At 38.4% G+C, this 18,556-nt stretch overlaps 1 protein-coding gene across 15 annotated transcripts in view; it reads right to left on the reverse strand.

The window, feature by feature from the left end:
* The window catches only part of EVI5 (ecotropic viral integration site 5), a 128,689-nt gene that overhangs the window by 61,323 nt on the left and 48,810 nt on the right, over positions 1 to 18,556 (reverse strand). For 10 of the 15 annotated variants that reach the window (XM_065555545.1, XM_065555547.1, XM_065555546.1 and 7 more), the window contains 6 exons: positions 17,590 to 17,622; positions 16,877 to 17,020; positions 8,765 to 8,899; positions 5,876 to 6,016; positions 5,113 to 5,271; positions 1,948 to 2,094 (listed from right to left, as the gene is read on the reverse strand). In XM_065555545.1, the coding sequence (XP_065411617.1) occupies positions 1,948 to 2,094; positions 5,113 to 5,271; positions 5,876 to 6,016; positions 8,765 to 8,899; positions 16,877 to 17,020; positions 17,590 to 17,622 (759 nt within the window). The remainder of the gene's footprint in view (positions 1 to 1,947; positions 2,095 to 5,112; positions 5,272 to 5,875; positions 6,017 to 8,764; positions 8,900 to 16,876; positions 17,021 to 17,589; positions 17,623 to 18,556) is intronic. The other 5 variants (XM_065555553.1, XM_065555549.1, XM_024105905.3 and 2 more) reach the window with 2 other exon arrangements.

Consider the following 18,556-nt stretch of genomic DNA (forward strand, 5'->3'; position numbering starts at 1 on the left):
CTAAGAAATGCCACCAATATATAAAACTGTTGTGAACATCTAGTAAGGAAATCAACATATGGAAAGCAATAACTGATTCAGCATTAGAAACCAACTCTTATGTAGAATGAAGTGCTGATTCTAGTTAGAATGAGATCCCGCATTTAATATTCAGTGGGCAGATCCCTAAAAAAACAACTTTCATTGGCTTGTCAAATTCCAATACCCAATTACCTGTACACTTAATTTTAGGTCGCATCAGAAACAAAGGAGGCTAGCAGCGGTACAATGTAAACAGCAGGAAAAATGAAAATCCTTTCTAAAGAGATGTTGAATGTCCTAGGAGAGAAGGACTACAGTATATCTAAGAAATGGTAAGCACCTTAAATTAAAATCAAATGAAACTAAATAAAAAAAACCCTTCACTAGCAAAATGAAGTTAATTAGGAGACAGAAGTGCTGAATACACACTACACTTCATAGTTTAGGGTGATTAAAGTTAGGTCAGCATAGTTTAGTGTACAAAAATCTAGTCAATTAAACTGTATTACCCTGAAGAGAACACTTTGAAACATGCACAAATTTCCGTATTTACAGGTTTGTGTGATATTGTAAGTAAACTATACATATTAATAAGGATGTAATTTCATCACTGGGATCTAGTGACTGATAAAACCACTCAAGCTTCACTCTTGGTTTATGCTGTCATCAGAACCCTTTGATGGAATTACAGTCTTACATACACTTGGGTGCATGTTATTTCTTATTATAAACATACATTTTGAATAAGTGAGCGTCATTTGAGAAATTTTTTCTTGAAATATTTTTTTCAACTTTGCCCTTATGAATGAATCTGGAAACATCTGGAACTCAAGTGTAAATATAACCCATTTACTTTTGCTAAGGCAAAACTCATATGTTCATGGACACATTTGGAAGCTGATGCAGTATATGAACACAACAATGTACAGCTGAAGGTTTAAGATGTTAGTTTGATTATTGATGTGCTGCTCATGCTAGTCTTTTGGGTTATATGAAAAACGGGCACACATAGGATGTTAACTATATTGAATATTTTAAATTTACTTTATTAAAGGAATCCTACCACCCATGTGTACTGAAAATTAATTCAAGACATGTATTTAACTTGTTTTCAGCTTCTGACACGTAAAAACTTTTCACACACTTGAGCTGGAACAACTTTTGGTTTAAATAGTCTCACTTTTAGGTGAGGGGCAATAATAACTTTGAAGTATGGTTTTATAAGGAAGTTACTAAAAGATCCTCACAAGACTCCATGTTTATGGTGTCTAATTGCCATACCAAATTTGCACAGTTCAGAAAGAAAACAGATTTTTTTAAACTAAAAAGTGCAAACTGAACCTGGGATTTCAAAAAGTCAAGCCAGATTCTTTCATTCTTGTGCATTGACCACAATGAAGAGGTCTGTTCTACCCAGCCTTCTTGGAAACAGATTGACCAATTGTAGACACTACAGAAAGACAGGCTGCCACTGGACAGTGGGTACTGTCACACATACCCTACTCTGGGGACATGTCCCTAATTCTACCTTTGTGACCCTTCACACAGCTATATTGATTCTGCTAACCAGAATTAAGGTACTACAAACTTTTGTCATGAATGCAATCAGATATGTCTGAGTAAGCCATGTTCAGAGTCTGCTGTGCAAGTCTGTGCCTTTTATACATAGTCACTTACTTTAAAGTGCAGTTCTTATCAGAAAAGTTAACCTTCACAGGACCACAAATTAGAGAAGGTTGTCAACCCTCCTTTTGGTGGGTGGTAAATCCAAGATGTTACTAATTCACTAGAAGATGTAAAGGTTTGCTTTTGTGAGCTTTGTCATCTATACAATGTTGAAAATATGGATCTGATTGTAGCAAGTAAGACAGAAGAATGTGAATATATACTGTGTACATTAAATTGTGTGCTCACGATGCTGGTTACCTTGCACTCAGTCTCTGCTTGTTTACGTTTTGCTTCACTCAGCTGAGCAAGAAGCCCTTTGTTCTGCGCAGAAAGATATTGCGCCTTTCCTTGTAGATTGGTGACCTCTTGCTCTGCCCTCCGTAAATGGTTACTGTTGATGTGGTTCTGCATTTATAAAAAAGAAGTGTGTCAGAAGAGGTCTTATCACACCTGCCTAACTAGACAAGGAAAGCACTAACATTTCTCCCAGTAGACTTTTTATAAACAGGATTTACAAGTCGGTTTCATTTACAAATTCAGTAAATCAAAAGGTTGTTTTATTGAGCAAAAAGCATTCCAAGATTTGTTGCAATTAAAAATTGCTCATCTTAATGTTTATTTTGAATGAAAATGATGCAGCTACATCTGGACAAAGTATACTCAGGTACCGGGCAGTCTAGTGCAACGTTTCTCAAATGCGGCCACCAGGAGGTTTTCATGTGGCCACAACAGCCTCCTGGGCAGTGATTGGGGGGGGGGGGGGGGAGGGCGGGGAGGTGAAAAAGAGCATCAGTCCCTCCCACTCTTTCCTTGTTGCTCCTGGATGCACAGCACCCTGCACCGCCTCTGGGGAGCGATGGGGCACAAATGCTGCAGGAGCAAGGTGAGTTCTTGACCCAACCTTGGCGGGGGGGAGGGTTTCGGTGTCAGGCTCCAGCAACAGGACTTCAGGAGCCTGGTCGTACAGCCCTGGGCTGAGAGCGCGGGGCAGTACGTACTGACCCCACCCCACCCAGCCAGCTCTGGCCACGTGGCCCTGGCCTCCAGCTGAGGGACTTCACCTCCAGCCTCTGGGTCCAGCTGTGTGGCAGCAGGCATTGGCCCCCAGCTCCAGTCCCAAGCTCCAGCTGCACAGCAGCAGGCACCAACCCGTAGCTCTGTTCCCAAGCTCCGGCCATGCAGTGGCGGGAGCTGGCCCCGGGTGCCGACCCCGGTCCTGGCTGTGCAGCAGCGAGTGCTGGCTCCAGTCACGCAGCAGCGGGTGCTGACTCCTGGCTCCAGCCACGCAGTCCTGGGCTCTGGCTCCAGCTCTGGCCATGCGGTGGCAGGCACTGGTTGCCAGGCGCTGACCTACAGCTCGGGCTACGTGGCAGCAGGCTCCAATCCCTGGCTCCGGCCATGCAGTTCTTGTCCCCAGCTCTGGGCTCTGGCCACAGGCACTGATCCCCAGCCCTGGCTGCATGGCAGCAGACACCAGGCCATGGCTCCGGCCACGTGACAGTTGAACTTACCCATCCCAATCACCCTCGCTGCCTCCCATAACCTCATCCATTCCCTTCCGCCCCCACACCATTGCCCCGGGCCCCCACTGGCTCCTCGGCCCCGCATCCATCCCACCATCGCCTCTGGCCCCTACCCCCTGCCGCCCCCCCATCCAGAGCTTAATGGGTCCTGAGGCTTGCTGAGAAAAGTGATATTAACAAACATGCAAGTATCACTTTTCACAGCAGACTTACTATCTAACTGAAAAGTGATATGTGATTTTTAACAAACATGCAAGTCACTTTTCATAGCCTCCCACTTACCTACTAAGTGTGCTGTGATATTAACAAATATACAAATATCACTCCCAAAGGGGGAAGCATCATTATTTTTATGATTGAGTCTACCAAAAAACCCTACAAATATAATTACAATGATTTGGTTGTGTAACTGTGCATATTTAATTATTTTTCCTAAAGTTAATTAAGTATTTTAGGAAAAAGGGTCAGTGTGGCCACCAGTGAGGGTTGGTGGCCGCACTCTGAGGCCACCAAAAAATTTGTTCAGAGAACACCTGGTCTAGTGTATATAGAACATTAAACTAAAGTATGTTAGACACTGAAAGGCAAAGTTATATTTTTGCCTTATATATATAAACAGACTCTATATGTTTATACAAAATGATATATTAACCAAATTATTGTATGCTGTTATCTTCCATTTGAACGTCTATATAGAAGCACTCAGGAAAAACACTGAAGTGAGGTTATTTGTGATTGTTAGTACATGGCATATGATAAAACAGGATAATTATGCCCCCTGCTGATTGAATTAAAGAATGGATTAACTGAAAAAGTAATTTTTACAATGCCAAGTTAGTAACCCTAATGAAATGGTTTTATTAACTTGTCTGAGATTTTATGAAGCTTTTTACTCCATCAGTGGCATGTAACAAGTTCTAACTGGTGACTCTGGGCCAAATGCTGGGTGCATAGTCAGTTCTTTACACCACACCACCATGTGTCCCATCTCCTGTTCCTGGGACAGCAGGGAATGGTAGTGGTAGGGCTGAGATGCATTCAGAATGTAAAATGTATCTGGTTTCTCCAGGTGTCAGTTATGTTTGAGACTTTTTCCATGAGAGGATTCCCCAAAAGCCTATTGCAAAGCCTTCACTCCTCACCTCCTTTCAAGTAACAGAAGTTCAATACTATGCTATAGTGTCAACAAAAATTTCAGGAACAAATAAGTGTTCGGTGAAGTGCACATAATACAGTTCTTTTTGCCAAGTGATGCTCCCTTATTCCTTGGTTATAAGGAATTTAAATAGGTAAACAAGTTACTCTTCTCTCTTCACAAACACCCCAGCCACATGGAATTTATCACAGCTAAAGGGGCAAAATGTTGGTACAAACTCCTTCTTAAGTACTGGCAGCACACAGCTGATCTGCAAGGATCCTCTGGCCAATTCAGGAGCCAGATTCATGGGTTATGAAAGAAGGTCACCATCAGGCAAAGCCACATAGGCAACTCCCAAGGGGAAGGAAAGGAGCAGATAGTATTTTTTGTCAGATAAGGGCCTGTTAAATTTAACCACTGATTTAAAAATACACTTGTTGTTGTACTAAACTAGGACTGTAAAACAACTGAGATTCATACATATTGACCCAGCATGGTGAGTTCATTGCTTAACAGCAAGGTGGGAAGTTTAGAAAGGTGAACTTCATATATTGTAAGTCTTGAAAAGTGGAAGGGAATCAAACTGGAGTCTCATTCTTAACCAGTATAACAGCATGAAAAGCATAAAAGTGTTGTACTGTCTCATTATGCTACTGTCTTTGGTAAAGGCTATCCCTCGGCATCCCTAGGTGCCAGCATTCAGTTTGGATCACAATAATACTTAACTGTCTGCCATCTCAGTACTAGTTTTCAATAATGTACCTGTGTTTCCATCTCCATCATTCTTTGTTTCATCTCTTTTAGATCTGCCTGACTTTCTGCTTCTCTCAATCGGATTGTCATCAATTCATCTTGCAGTTCATTCACAGTGTTCTTTCTGGATGGATCTTTCCATCTTCCAGCAGTGCGAGCTAGATGACGCTAAAATAATTTATAATGGGTTTTTATCTATATCTATGGACTCTCCTAAAATACTATTACCTCATCTGCTGAAGAATGAAGTACTTCCCAATCCACCACAACAATTTTGAAGAATCAAACAGAAGACTAATATAGTATTACAATTCATCAAAAGAACTACAAACAGCCACAAGGTTACATAGTTACAAGAACTAAGAGATGGTGGCATGGGGACAGGAATTTTCCATTGCGGGCAATCATGAAACTGAAAATATATTCTTAAACAAGAGAAGTTTGAAATACTCAAACACCTGAATAGCAAGATTTTGCTAAGTTCCAACCTCTACTTGCATTCACTGAAATAGGATCTTTAAAACACTTGTTCTGGTGGGAGGTATACAAGTATAAAGTGAAATTTGTGGCATGCGGTAGAAAGCCCTCATCTACAACTTGGATCAATTTTACATTTTTAAAGTAAAAAACGTATTGTAGCTCCCTCATTTAATATGCCATTTATGTACAGCTCCAGTCACCAATCTCCTTTACCCATTTCTCAGACTTACATATTCAGTTGTCCTGCTTTATTCAAAAATATTTAAGTTTATCAAGAGGTTTATATCCATACCTGCCAGTGTTCCTCCAGATCCTTGACTTGCTGTCTAAGTTCTTTTAGGCCCATCAAAGCTTCTGCTTCTCTCAACTTCACTGCAATCAGTTCTTCTTGGAGTCTGGCAACATTATTCTCATCAGGTAAAGAACTGTTCCTCTGCAGCAAAGAACACCCTCTTAAACATTTAATTGAAGAAGTGTGCATTTAGGAAGTTTTGTTCCAAGATCACATGGAGTGATCACAATTCCTGATGCACCTTAAGATGAAATGAAAAGCTTTAAAGCTAAATCTGAGACTGTAGATAGGAAAAAGTACGGATTTAAGTTAGACAAATAAAATTTAATGCAATACTTAAAAGGTAAGTATTACTAAAATTACATACCAAGATTTCAGACCTCCTGGCCTCTAGATTTCTCATGCTGGAGTTGATGGCATCACTAAAAAGCAGGGCAGGGAGCAGGATTCCTTACACTGTCTTTGGTATTAATAATGCCAACAAAAAAGCATGGAAAACAAATCTGAAGGTTTTGAACTCTATTTTTGCTAGGTAAAGTGAAGGAGGAATAGATGTTATACCATTACGGTGATTTTTGCCATTTGAGCCTACACAATCTTATTAATGAATGAGATCTCAAGACTAATTTTTGGAAAGTTTGTTCATCTTTGAAAAAGACAGAAGAAAGTGATGTTGAAAAAAGAAGGGTCAATGAAGATTCAGAATGGCAGCTGGGCAAGGAAACAGATGAAATAACAGGGACAGAAGCAGAACCTTACAGGACAGGGGGGAAAGGAATACGTCTGGGGAAAACTAACCAGAAAGAAGAGTAGCTGGTAACAAGAACAGCTTGGAAAACGTTTAAAAATACTAACGTGGAATTACTGAAACAAATTAAAACAATAACCAAAAAGTGGCAGGGAAATTTAAAAAAGAAATCCACCTGAACAGGAGCATCTCTGCTCATTACATTGCAAATGTGTGAAGGACTTCAACTGCTGTCAAATACTCAAAGTTTAATTATGTTGTTCCTCCTCCTCACCTTTTTTTTTATAGTGTTTAACAAACACCAGTTGTTTTTTGTACCTTTGGTATATTTGGGGATCATGATGATTTGGCTAACATAGGATTCAGTAGTACCATCAGAATTAACAGATAGTAAACATCCACTTTAACAGCTTCAACAGGTCTCAGACTAAGTGCTGTAGCTATTTACAAGTGTGAATAGCTACAGTATATCCTGCTAGGCTCCTGAACTATTAGTGCACCCAGTGTAAACCTCGGGAAAATGAATTTTTTCCCAGCCTATATGGTCTAAAGATAGTAGACTGCAGTAGTCAAAGCAACTTTTGGTTACTTTATGTTCTCTCATCCAAGTGTACATGCTCCAGTCCAGAGATGCTGTAACTTTATGAAGTTATTTCCTAAAACTGGGTTTTATCAGTTATGGTTATAACTCCTTTTTTCAGATGTACACTGAATTTTTAATTTAAAGAAAATATCATGTCCATGTCTGAAGAGGATTAAATATAGGTAAATGCTCATCTGAATTTTGGGGTAGGACCCTCAGACCATGAATTCTTATTTGAACACATTAATGTTTTATGCATCTTACCCCACCACACACAGGCCAATACATCTTACCCCACCACACACAGGCCAAGCCTTCCAGATAATTTGATTTATCTGTTGAGTCAAGATTTTACTTTTAAAAACACTGTACTCCAGGTCTTACTTTGCCTAAAATATAAATTTTGATTAAAGTCCTGTAATCTGGTGGGTCTGTCCACCAGCTTGGGGACAAAACAGTCAGCCACAGCCACCTCTGTTTTAGCCTTCTATGCAGGCTTTTATTCTCCTGCCACACAAATGCAAGCTATATAGAAAAGTAACAAAAAGGGATAGTCCTGACCTAGCCTGATACTGCATGGTCCTTTACACCCCAGAAGCTCAAGAGGTCATGCCCTCCCCTTAGCCTCAGGGGGACCATTGGGCCTACCCAACCTGTTACAATCTTCTGCTGCTGGTCAGGGAAATGTCTGTCTCTCCTGTTCCCCCACCCTTACAGAGCTGTATCCTCACTTATATCTTCCCACTGGGAATCAGTCAGTCATTATCTGCTGGTTGGTTTGTTCCCAACTTCTGCAAGGGCTTGCTGTTCCCTGCTTCAACAGACCCTTTGAGAGGCAGACAGCCATACTACAATCCTGTATCCGTGGGACTGCCTAGTCCCCCAACCAGTACATCATATCAGTTATATAATTTGGGATTCTTCCATCTTATTCTGCCAATTTTTGATGTGCTGCAGATTTTTGTTCTGCAAAGGAAGCTGGATATTTTGACAGTTGATTGTTAGAGGACAATTGTAACTTTCAATACGCATGAAAAAGGAGGGAGATGGATGTCAAAACCAAAACTAAGACAGTTGAGGGGGCATCTTTTTCCTCTAAGTAACCCAGGAATTTTTCCTGCCAAACAAGCACTTGAAAATTTGAAAAGGAGGAGAGCTTGAATTTCTCATTACAGATACCTTTGTCAGCAGCTAGCTATGCCCTGCATCAATATCTACCAGTAGTCCAAGCATTGGATGGACACTATCTTGAGGCTTGACAAAACAATCAATAATGAAACAAAATATTTATACGAACCAGACGACTTCAAAGTGATCACATGAAAATGAAAGGAAAGGGAACTGTTCACACCTGAGTATTGCACCAAGATCTCGGAAGGCTCAAGCATACATCTTTGCTTTTGGTTACATTCATCTCAGATTTTTGAAAGTTTTTTGCAACCATGAGCTAGAAACCGAACAGGATAGATTTTGGAGTACAATCATGCAGCTAAACTATGGGGACTTGTGTGGTTATTTACAGTGCTACTTTATACTGAGGATCCTGGTTTTGATTTACCTTTTCCATCTCTAGAACCTTATCTTGCATCTCCTTCAGAGCACAATGGGATTCCGCTTCACTTAGTCTGGCTTGGACCAACTCTTTTTCCAGCTGTAGCACAAAGTCTTCACTGTAGCGGGAACTGCATTTATGCTATAAATTTTGCAAATATACATTATCAAATGAGAATAGTAGTGTATAAAAGTTTTCACACACTTAAATCTACAAATAAAGTGTGCTCCTGAAAGCTGAAGACTAACAGCAGTATGCTTGACAGTGCAGATAGGTGCAGTACATATTTCTGTCCACAGCTCTTCTAATACGCTTCCATCCAGACTCAGATATCCTAGTGCTGTGCCTCTCAACCAGAAACAACCTAAACACACCCAAACATACAGGACCACATTGTGAGCCCCTTAATTCCATTGGGTTACTCACATATTTAGTCCCAATGAAGTCAACAGGAATATTTGTTACAGTAACTGATCACCAATGTGAATAAGGGGTTAAGTCTAGCACAGTGATTTTGTAATGTGCAAAAACAAGAGTTTGTGTAAAGACTAGTTTGGCACAGCTGTCCTAGTTACAGTCTGCCTATTAGTCAGAGACCCTTCTCCAATCCTAGTTACAGTCAGCCCATTAGTCAGAAATTTTCAGCAACCTTTCAGTACCCCTGAAAGATTACCACAGATCTTAGTTCATAAATCATTGCTTACTTTAAGTATCAGAGATGTAGCCGTGTTAGTCTGGATCTGTAAAAAGCAACAGAGAGTCCTGTGGCATCTGTTAGTCTTAAAGGTGCCACAGGACTCTGTTGCTGCTTACTTTGGTGATACAACTAGAATTGTGATATCCTGGGACTCCTGAAGAATCCCTCTCCCGCTGCTCCCTTCAACTGACTTGCCCGCCATATTTAAAAAACAAAACAAAAAAACCACCCACAACTCCAGTAACAAAATGTCATCCTTCTATCCCGCTTCTGAACTAGAATATTTTTGTAAAGTGGATAAAGCAGCCACTTCCAGCAGGGAGGCTTGACTGAGAACTTGTACCCAAGCAGGATGTTACTTCAGTGCAGTCATATTTCACTTCTTGCGACAGCCACATTATAAAAAACGCATTTCTTTCAAGACTGCTTTAGCAGTGCAACAGAGGACTTTGCCGCCACCACAAAGCCAGGAAGATTAACAATTAAATAGTCCTCTGCAGAAACTGCTTGATAGGCAATATCCCCCAACCTGAGAATTTCTCCATGAAGTTTATGGTTCTGCCATTTGGAAAAGATGATTGTTTAAAGTCTCCAAGAAAGCAGTGGTCTCTAGAGTTTTTAGATGCATAAGTGCTATGAAAGTCCAATTTGAGGGGCAACAGTTGAATATAGTTTCTATCATATAGTATTAACTATAACACCTGGAATTAAGAGGTTGTATATCTGTTTTACTCAATCATCAAATCAGAACATTAGTTGTAATATATACAAACAAAAATACTTCCCTTTTGTCTATGTTTTTCTTGAACAATTTAGTTTCTGAATTAAATAACAGACTTTGCAAAGCTACTGAAACATAACTTATATTATGGTAGCACTTTACACTTGGACTAGACACTGTACAGAAATAGGAAGACAACCCTTGTCTTGAGGACACAAGCTATAAAGACAGACAAGCAGTACAAGGTGAGCATATATAACATACAAGAAAAGGGGCCATGGTGATGGTTAGCCATTGTTAGGTTTATTTTTTTATGTATCAATTACATTTGTGATTGTATCATGGCCTTTAAATTCAGTGCCTACAATTACCCTAGAGGAAAACTTATGGTAGCATAGTACAAGTTATATGCCTACAACCCCTATAGGGAGGGGTTGTATACAAACCTCAACGACCAAATCCTACTCAGTTTACTCATGCAAGCAGTCCCATTGTTTCAGTGTGACTACTCATTTATTGCAAGCAAGTTTTGGCCCTAAATAACTGTGACAGAACAAATATGCACTGTAACATTTAGGGACCATCACAAGTACTTTGGTGTGATTATCAGTTTTCCTTTATGACCACACTACTTGAATTCACATCACTTTTCCAAATTTACATAATTAAGCCCCATAGTGAGCTTACTTAAAAATTTATATATTTCTTGTTCCAAGGTCTGTTTAAGATAGGACATGCAAACAAGAAATCATGGCATTGTTCCTTTAGGTTGAAATCCTCATTTTACTTTTAAACCAAGGTTAATTTACAATAACTCATTTTTTAATGGGAAAGTGGAGACTTGAAAAGCTACTTAAAAAAACTTGTCGCTTTTTACTTAAAAACAGTAATTCCTGCTTCAAGGACATGATTTTTTTAAAAAAATAGAAGTTTGACGAGGCACTTATTGAAAGTAAGCTACTTTATTTCTAATTTGACAAGTTTCGGTTGGCTTTCATGTAGTCCATTGCACCAAAATGGTCCATGACATGTGGGAACTACTCTAATTTGTATACGTTTTCTGACCAGTATTTTGTTCCTTATTGTTGTGATATCACAACAGTAACTGAATGCAATTTTGTATTTCAATTCTTTATTTTATTTCAAGTCTGTTTGCAAGTCCTTAACTTTATGTTGATTGCCCAGCACAGTCAGAATAACCAGGAGCAGATTTTTGCAGCGTGCAGAGTTACAGCTTTTTGCTCATCAGATAATCATGAGATTATTAGAAGAGATTAGATTTTCCGTTCTACATAATGAATTACCAGAATCAGCATCATTTTAGATAATAAACAATTAAGAGTCTACTTAAAGGTGTGATTTTACATTGAAAATTTCGCGAAGTGAGAGCAACTTTGTTTTTAGATGCCAGTAACTTGCCCCAGGATACACAGGAAGCATGTGGCAGAGTGAGAAACTGAACCCAGATCTCCAAGTCCCAGTCCAATGGAACACTCTTAATCCTTGGGAAGATGTTACACAGATGCATATGTATACTAAAAGTTTACCTCTACCATAGGTACAGCTCCAAAATACATGGGGACAAACATAAGTGCTGGAACTAGGGATGGTGTGGGTGCTGCCGCACCCCCGGGCTTCAAAGTGTTTCCATCATATACAGGGTATACTCAGTGTAGTGGGGGTGTTGAGAACCAATGAACCATACAAATTGTTCCAGCACCCATGGAGGCAAATCTAGTATTTTCCTCATTTAGCTTCACAAATGGATATATTACTCTATGTTAAAAACTCAGGAACTGAATTTCAGCCACTATGAAATGTCTTTGGCAGCTGCCGGATTGTCACACATGGCCACATTCCCCAGGAAATGCTTTTGCAGCGATCTACAGTGAAGACATTAAGATTATTGGCTCAGTGAAATCCAGGGCTGCTCACATAGAGTTGCCTGTGGCCAGCAGCTGCACACTCAGTTTTGCTTATAGAATCAGGCAGTATCTTTTCCAAACTACTTAGTTTCAGATTCTCCTTGGGTAAGTTACATTTTGTTTTATGATTCTTTAACAATCAAGCTAAAAAGTTTGCTGCTATGCACATACACAGTATTAAAATGCTTTAGTGAATGAATTTGTATTTCCTTGGTCAACACTATGCTTTTCAATATCACACATTTTGGCAGGTGTTCCTGAAAAAAGCTGCACTCTACAGCATTATAAACATAATTGAATACATGTGCATTAGTCCCCTTCCAGGAAGCGTCACTATTCAAATAGGACATTTACTCCTTTAAATGTCTACTAAGTTTGAAAGCTAGCCATCATGAGGTTCTCGAAGATATTTGAAACCATTTTTAACCCGGCTGCACAGGCCCTTAAAATTTTTAATTTATTCAAATCAAAATTAGATTTAGTTCTAAGTTATGTGATTTAGGGGGGAAATTGAGGTTTGTGTTCAATTGAATTAGACTATAAAATGCATGACAAACTTGCAAACTCAAAAGAAAATTTAAGAAATATTAAAAAGATCCTTTGCTTCCCCATAAGGTTCAAGTTAGAGCTGTGTATAACAGTTTTGAGAGATTGTTAGAGTGATCCCCAGCTTTTACAAATCCAAACAAATTAAATATTGTAGCATTCATATATTTGGTTTTCCAAAAATAAATAAATAAATAAATAAATAAAAATTAAAAAAAATTAAAAAAAATCTGAAGTTGCCTCATGGGAGAGTCAATTTACTGGAGATTTGTTACAATGAAAGTTTGACTCACCTCACCAACTCCCTTTAAAAATTATCACATTTTTTAGAATAAACTACTAACTTTCAAATTTTGCTGAATTTTGAACACAATTTCCTCCATACTCCCTGCTAAACTGTAGTAAATTTGTGCTAAATGGTCTCTTAATCTTTAGGTTACCCAATGTTTTCAGAAAACTGACAAGTTACTAAAAAAATTTCTTCTTTGAAATATATTGATGAGAGCCCATGAAAATATAAAAATTGTTAATCATCTTCAGATGTCTTCAAGACAACAGCTGTACCAAAGTTTTTTGTTTGTTTGTAAAATTATGTTCTATTTGGCACAAATGCTACCTACAACCTTTTTATTTCAGAATATGGCTGCCTTTACAATGCATTTGCTCCCCTTCCCCACTTGGCAATCTAATAAAACTTTTAGGCGGTTAATTTACACAGTTGCCTTATATTTGGACATGCAGTTTAGGATCTGGAACAGAAATTATATCTCAGTCAAATTTTCATGCCAGACTGCTACCTTAATATAATCAGCTATACAAAGAAAAAGGATCTTGTTAGCCTATATATAAAATATGGTCAGATGTGATGTGCGTGTGTAATGAGCAAGATTTTGTCAGCATACAAAGTCATCAGTAGTAGTTTCATGTCCGTCCCATAATTATTGTCTGAAGAAAGCTTTAAGAAGTTTTCCACTCCTTCCACAGACAAACAAAAGTCCACAAAAACTGCCTCAAAAAGAAGCTTTGGCAATTTGCAATAGAGTCATTTATTTTTACCGTCAAATTCCTTACAAATATTTAGACTACAGGTTTAAGAAGAAAAATCTCAAGGCTGCATACAAGTCAGGGTTCTGGTGTCAACAGGCACACTTGGGTAACACGCACAATTTTATGTGCATTTGTAGTCTTGCAGAGCAGTTGTGTAGAAGATATTTAAGACAAAATATTTTACACAGGTAATCTTAAAATAGGGCCTTTAGTCATTTCGTGCGAGCTTGAAATCTCAGATCTCAACAGTTAGAATCAAATCTGATTAGTATTTGAACATGAGTAATTGCACTTTTCACATCAGCCTGGCGAGCATAATTGCAACTTGGGTAATAGTCGTCCTACCTAAATCTGCTTCCGAAGTTTCATCTAGAGAAGTTTGCTTTCCCTCCTAAAGTCCATTACTGCTGCTGTCTAAAAGAGACTGCTGCATGAATACTTTCCATTTGTTATCTTAATGTTCAGTATCTATCAAATTTAGGCCTCAATCCTGCAATTCATGGCATACAGATGCAGATATGCGCCCATACACAGTGAACTGCAGGACGAGGGACTTCGACTCTAAAGTATTTCTGGCGTGGACTGCACTTTTGAAATTTATGCAAGTTATACCATGCAAATACTACTTAGTATGTAATGCCACTCAGAGATGGCTGTTAATGCATCACCAGTAAAATAATTTTTGAATCCTTCAGGATGAAGGACAATAAACAAAGGAAGTTATAAGACTATATTGATATCAAGATGTTCTAATACCCCCAAGAGTGGGCCCACAATAGTAAGCAACAGCATCAAAATAATGAGATGCCTCAATTTTCCTGTCAAAGTTGTTAATTATAAATTTCTTTTGAACTTCAGATTTTAATTGTTATTAACTTCCACTAGGTGGTGCTGTGCATACATTCAAAGTTTTTGCAGCCACTGTATCTATTCCTCATGTTAAAAAAAGTTTACTATGTAAACCCCGGCAACACACAGTCATTAAAAATCCAAGAAGGCACCAGCTCAGGCAGCCTTAGCATCTAAGCATCCCATTAACAAAACGCACCGACTCCTCACCTCCACAATCAACTCCTTTGCACTTCCAACATATAGCCAATGACAATGCACACCAAATTCCTTTATATCACACAAATGCACAACTTTAACTCCAACCACAGATTGTATCTACAGAGAATACTGATCTCTCATGCACTTCCAGTCTCATGCATTATTTGTACAACTGAAAGCATATGGCTGGAATCAAGGTTGTGGGTGTGACATTTAGGGCAATTTAGTACATGCACAGTGATTACAGGGCAAATGCCTCCCCTCATCCCCAGCAGGCCTCACCATCCCTGCAATATCCACCCCATCCTCCACCTACACAGCTGCTAATCCTACATATGTGGCTCCTCACAGTGCTACTGCCCAGTGTGCTGAGACTCAAGGGGGTGAAAGCAGTGATGCCAGAGTTGGTATTTAAGAGAGCTGTGGACAAAGACTGTCCAGGGGGGCAAAGGTGGGGGTGTTCTTCAAGCATATTAAGTACAGAGGACTCCCTCATCCTTATGCCTAGTACACCAGAAAGCAGACATGCCAAGGAGGCCCTTTAACATCATTTTAGAAAGGGCTCGTTTTTAAAGTGCCAGCCTGACTAGTAAAATAACTGAATAAATAATTAAATTCACTTGCTCCATACACAATGAGTGAATTTAGCCCTCAAATTTAACAAAGTAAATTGTTAAAGATAGATTTTAGTCCTACTTTAATTGCAAATTTAAATGTAACACTAACTATGGAGATGCTACTGTATGTCCAGAAATACATTTAGATACAAACTCTTATTTTTTGTTGGCACACGAGAATATATTTTTGAAACCTTAAGTGGCTGTGGGTATAAAAAGTTTCATTTCAGATGAAATGTACTTACTTGAATGCTTTAAGTCAAAAAACAGCCACAAGAACATCTCCACCATTCCCACAATCCACTTCTTATTCTTTTTTAATGGGAAACTTGCCACAATTAAGCAAACAGTAATTTGTTACACGCCAATTAGTCAGAGCTCTCTTCGCAGTTATGATCTAGTCAGTCAGACTACATTTTCTTGTTACAACTACTCTGAAATGCAATATTTGGGCATTACAAATAGAGATGCATATGCACAAAATGCTTCAATTTCTACAAATTTGTATTCCAGTTGTATTTTGGGCATACAGATTTATCTTTGTCGAATGAAAAACATTTTCCAGCTTCCCAGATTGCAGGTGCAAATATTTCCTGAGCTTTGGGGAAGGAATTGTGCAGTTAAGGCTGGTACTGGTAGGGAGGGCTACAGTTCTATTTTAATTTGATAGTTTTCTTGTTGGTAATACCTGTTTGTACAACTATGTTTTAGGCATGTGCCAGAAGTATCTAGAGCTCTGGACAGGTACTTTGTCATGCACGGTCTAAAGTGATATGGGAGTTTATATGCCAGTACATAACCGCTTTTCTTAAATGCAAGTTTAGACTGAGGAGGCACATCTATATCTTTCAGGAAAAAATAGCAAATGCTCTGACAGCGGCTTAGAGCAAAATGACACTTTGAATCCATTTTGTAGCAATGACCACTTAGCGAAACTTCCATATTCTACACAAGCTAGCTACAGTTTACACACCTACTTTATTTCTAAATATAAACCAAAATATGCTGTAGCAGCATAGTTAATGTTCTCCTTTAGTAAAAAGGGCTTTTTTGGTACAGCATAAAGTCTTAGCATGTCACTAGAAGCCTACAGATGAAATCTTACTAACTGGTTTACAGAAAGCTAATCTCAGGAAACAACAAAATGTCTAAGTAGGTAGAAAAATTAAATTCATTCCAGGTTAAATTATAACAAGAGGCTAGGCAAAGGTTTTACGAATCAATTTGCAATTCCTGGACTTAATATTTGAAGACCTACAGAAAAATATTGAAGGAAAAATAACTTGTCTATCTGATGTATGTAGGATATATGTAAAGAATTTAATCTATCAATAAAGTCAAACCACGCTATTAAATGGTCTATCATTCTTACAAGTTGGATTTTGTATAATTTCATGAGTGCAGATAGTATGATAAACAAAATATTTACAAGGACAGCACAGAGATCGTGCCATGACCAGTAGAAATAAACAAGTGAATGAGACAGATGAGATGAAGTGCTACCAGGCTCCTTACCCATTGTTGCTGCTGGAGCTCCCTGATGGTATTCTCAGCTTGCTCCAGTTTAGTAATGGCCTCATCACTCTGCTGTTTGATGGTGGCTAGCTCCCGTTTTATGAGGTAGTTTTCCTCAGCCTCCTGGGCCCTTGTCACTTGTCCCTTAGGACATAATTTTCTTTTTAAAGCAGTTGAGGACAGATCCAAGACAGACTGTCTTTGTGATGCTTAGCCATTTACTTTGCGATATTAAATCTCACAAACAGCATAGAACTTAGTTACAATTGATAACAATTTAGTAAAATGTAGCAGTTTAGTACTGCTCTAATTTGTGAAATTAAAGCTTACCATCTTTTAGCAAGTTCAGTTGTGTACTTGCATTCAATAAAATTCATTTCATGCAATGTTACTCTGTTATACATGCACCGGTTTGCTAAGAGTTTTCAGCGTTCAGTTTAAGGGTAAGTGTTAATACAATGCCACAGAATCCATCGATTACAAAATTCATGTTAGAAAAATATTACAACGTGCAGATGTCAGATTGGTCTATTTTTAGATGCTAAAAATAAACAAAATTCTAATGAAGAATTAGCTAAATATTTTATGTCCAAATTAAGTAGGTAGGGTTACATTTCAAAATAAATGCATAGAACTATCCATGCATTAAATACAGTGTTTTCCATTTTGAGGGTGGGAGGGGAGGTATAAGGTAAAATACTTAAGGACTATACCTGTATCAATCTATCTGCCAAGGAAGCACTTTCCTACAAAAAGGAAAAATTTAGACAGGAATATAAGGGAAAAGAAAAACAAAAACAGAGGAGAGGTAAGAGTGACAAATTAAGATCCAAGAATGAATGTCAAATTCTACCCATTTTCCATACAAACTGTAATCTTTCAGGACTGACTTTTCATACAAATGAATACAATTTATGTTTGCAAGTCACTGCAATGATTACCTTCTGTATCAATCTATAGCATTCCATCTTAGCAGTCAATGTAAGGAGGTACTCAAAGCCAGACTAAGAATTTAAAACTCGTCTAGAAGAGACTGGGTATTTTGCTGTGAACCATTTTTTGTTTAGTCATTTACACTAGATAGTAGTGCTCTATCTGAAATATTCTGAATATGAACAGGAATGTAAAGTACTTGACCCATGGTTATACCATGAAAGAAAGGCATAATCTAATCATATTTAAAACTCCGCTAAACGCAGAGGCATTCATGCAATATCAAGACTCCCAAGAGGTAAAAGCAAGAAAGTTAAATGATGCAAAATGTCAGGCACGAAGAGCCAATGACTTATTCTAAAACAGGTGTAGGAGCCAATGCATTAGTACATTCTAGCAAACAAACACACCTTGCTCAAGTTCTACAACAGAAAAGTTTTCCTAGATATCCAAGTACTCTGACAAGCATTCTATCCAAAGCAGTTCAGCTTAGCCAAAGAACCCACTGAATCTTTCAGGCACGTGCAGTTTCAAGTCTATTCTCTTCTAATGCACTTACGTGTTTTTCAGATTCTCTGCAACAACGTATACTTCCCCCATACAAATTACTACTTCCAGACAAAATATATTGTTCAACTATCAAAATAAAGTTCAGTCACATTAAGAGAATTTAGTTCTTATCTATATTAAACTGATCACTTAGCTGTTTAAATTAGGTTCAAATGTTCCTCATGAAGTCACAATTAA

This window comes from Chrysemys picta, chromosome 8, assembly GCF_011386835.1.
Source record: "Chrysemys picta bellii isolate R12L10 chromosome 8, ASM1138683v2, whole genome shotgun sequence".
NCBI classification, from domain to species: Eukaryota; Metazoa; Chordata; order Testudines; family Emydidae; genus Chrysemys; species Chrysemys picta.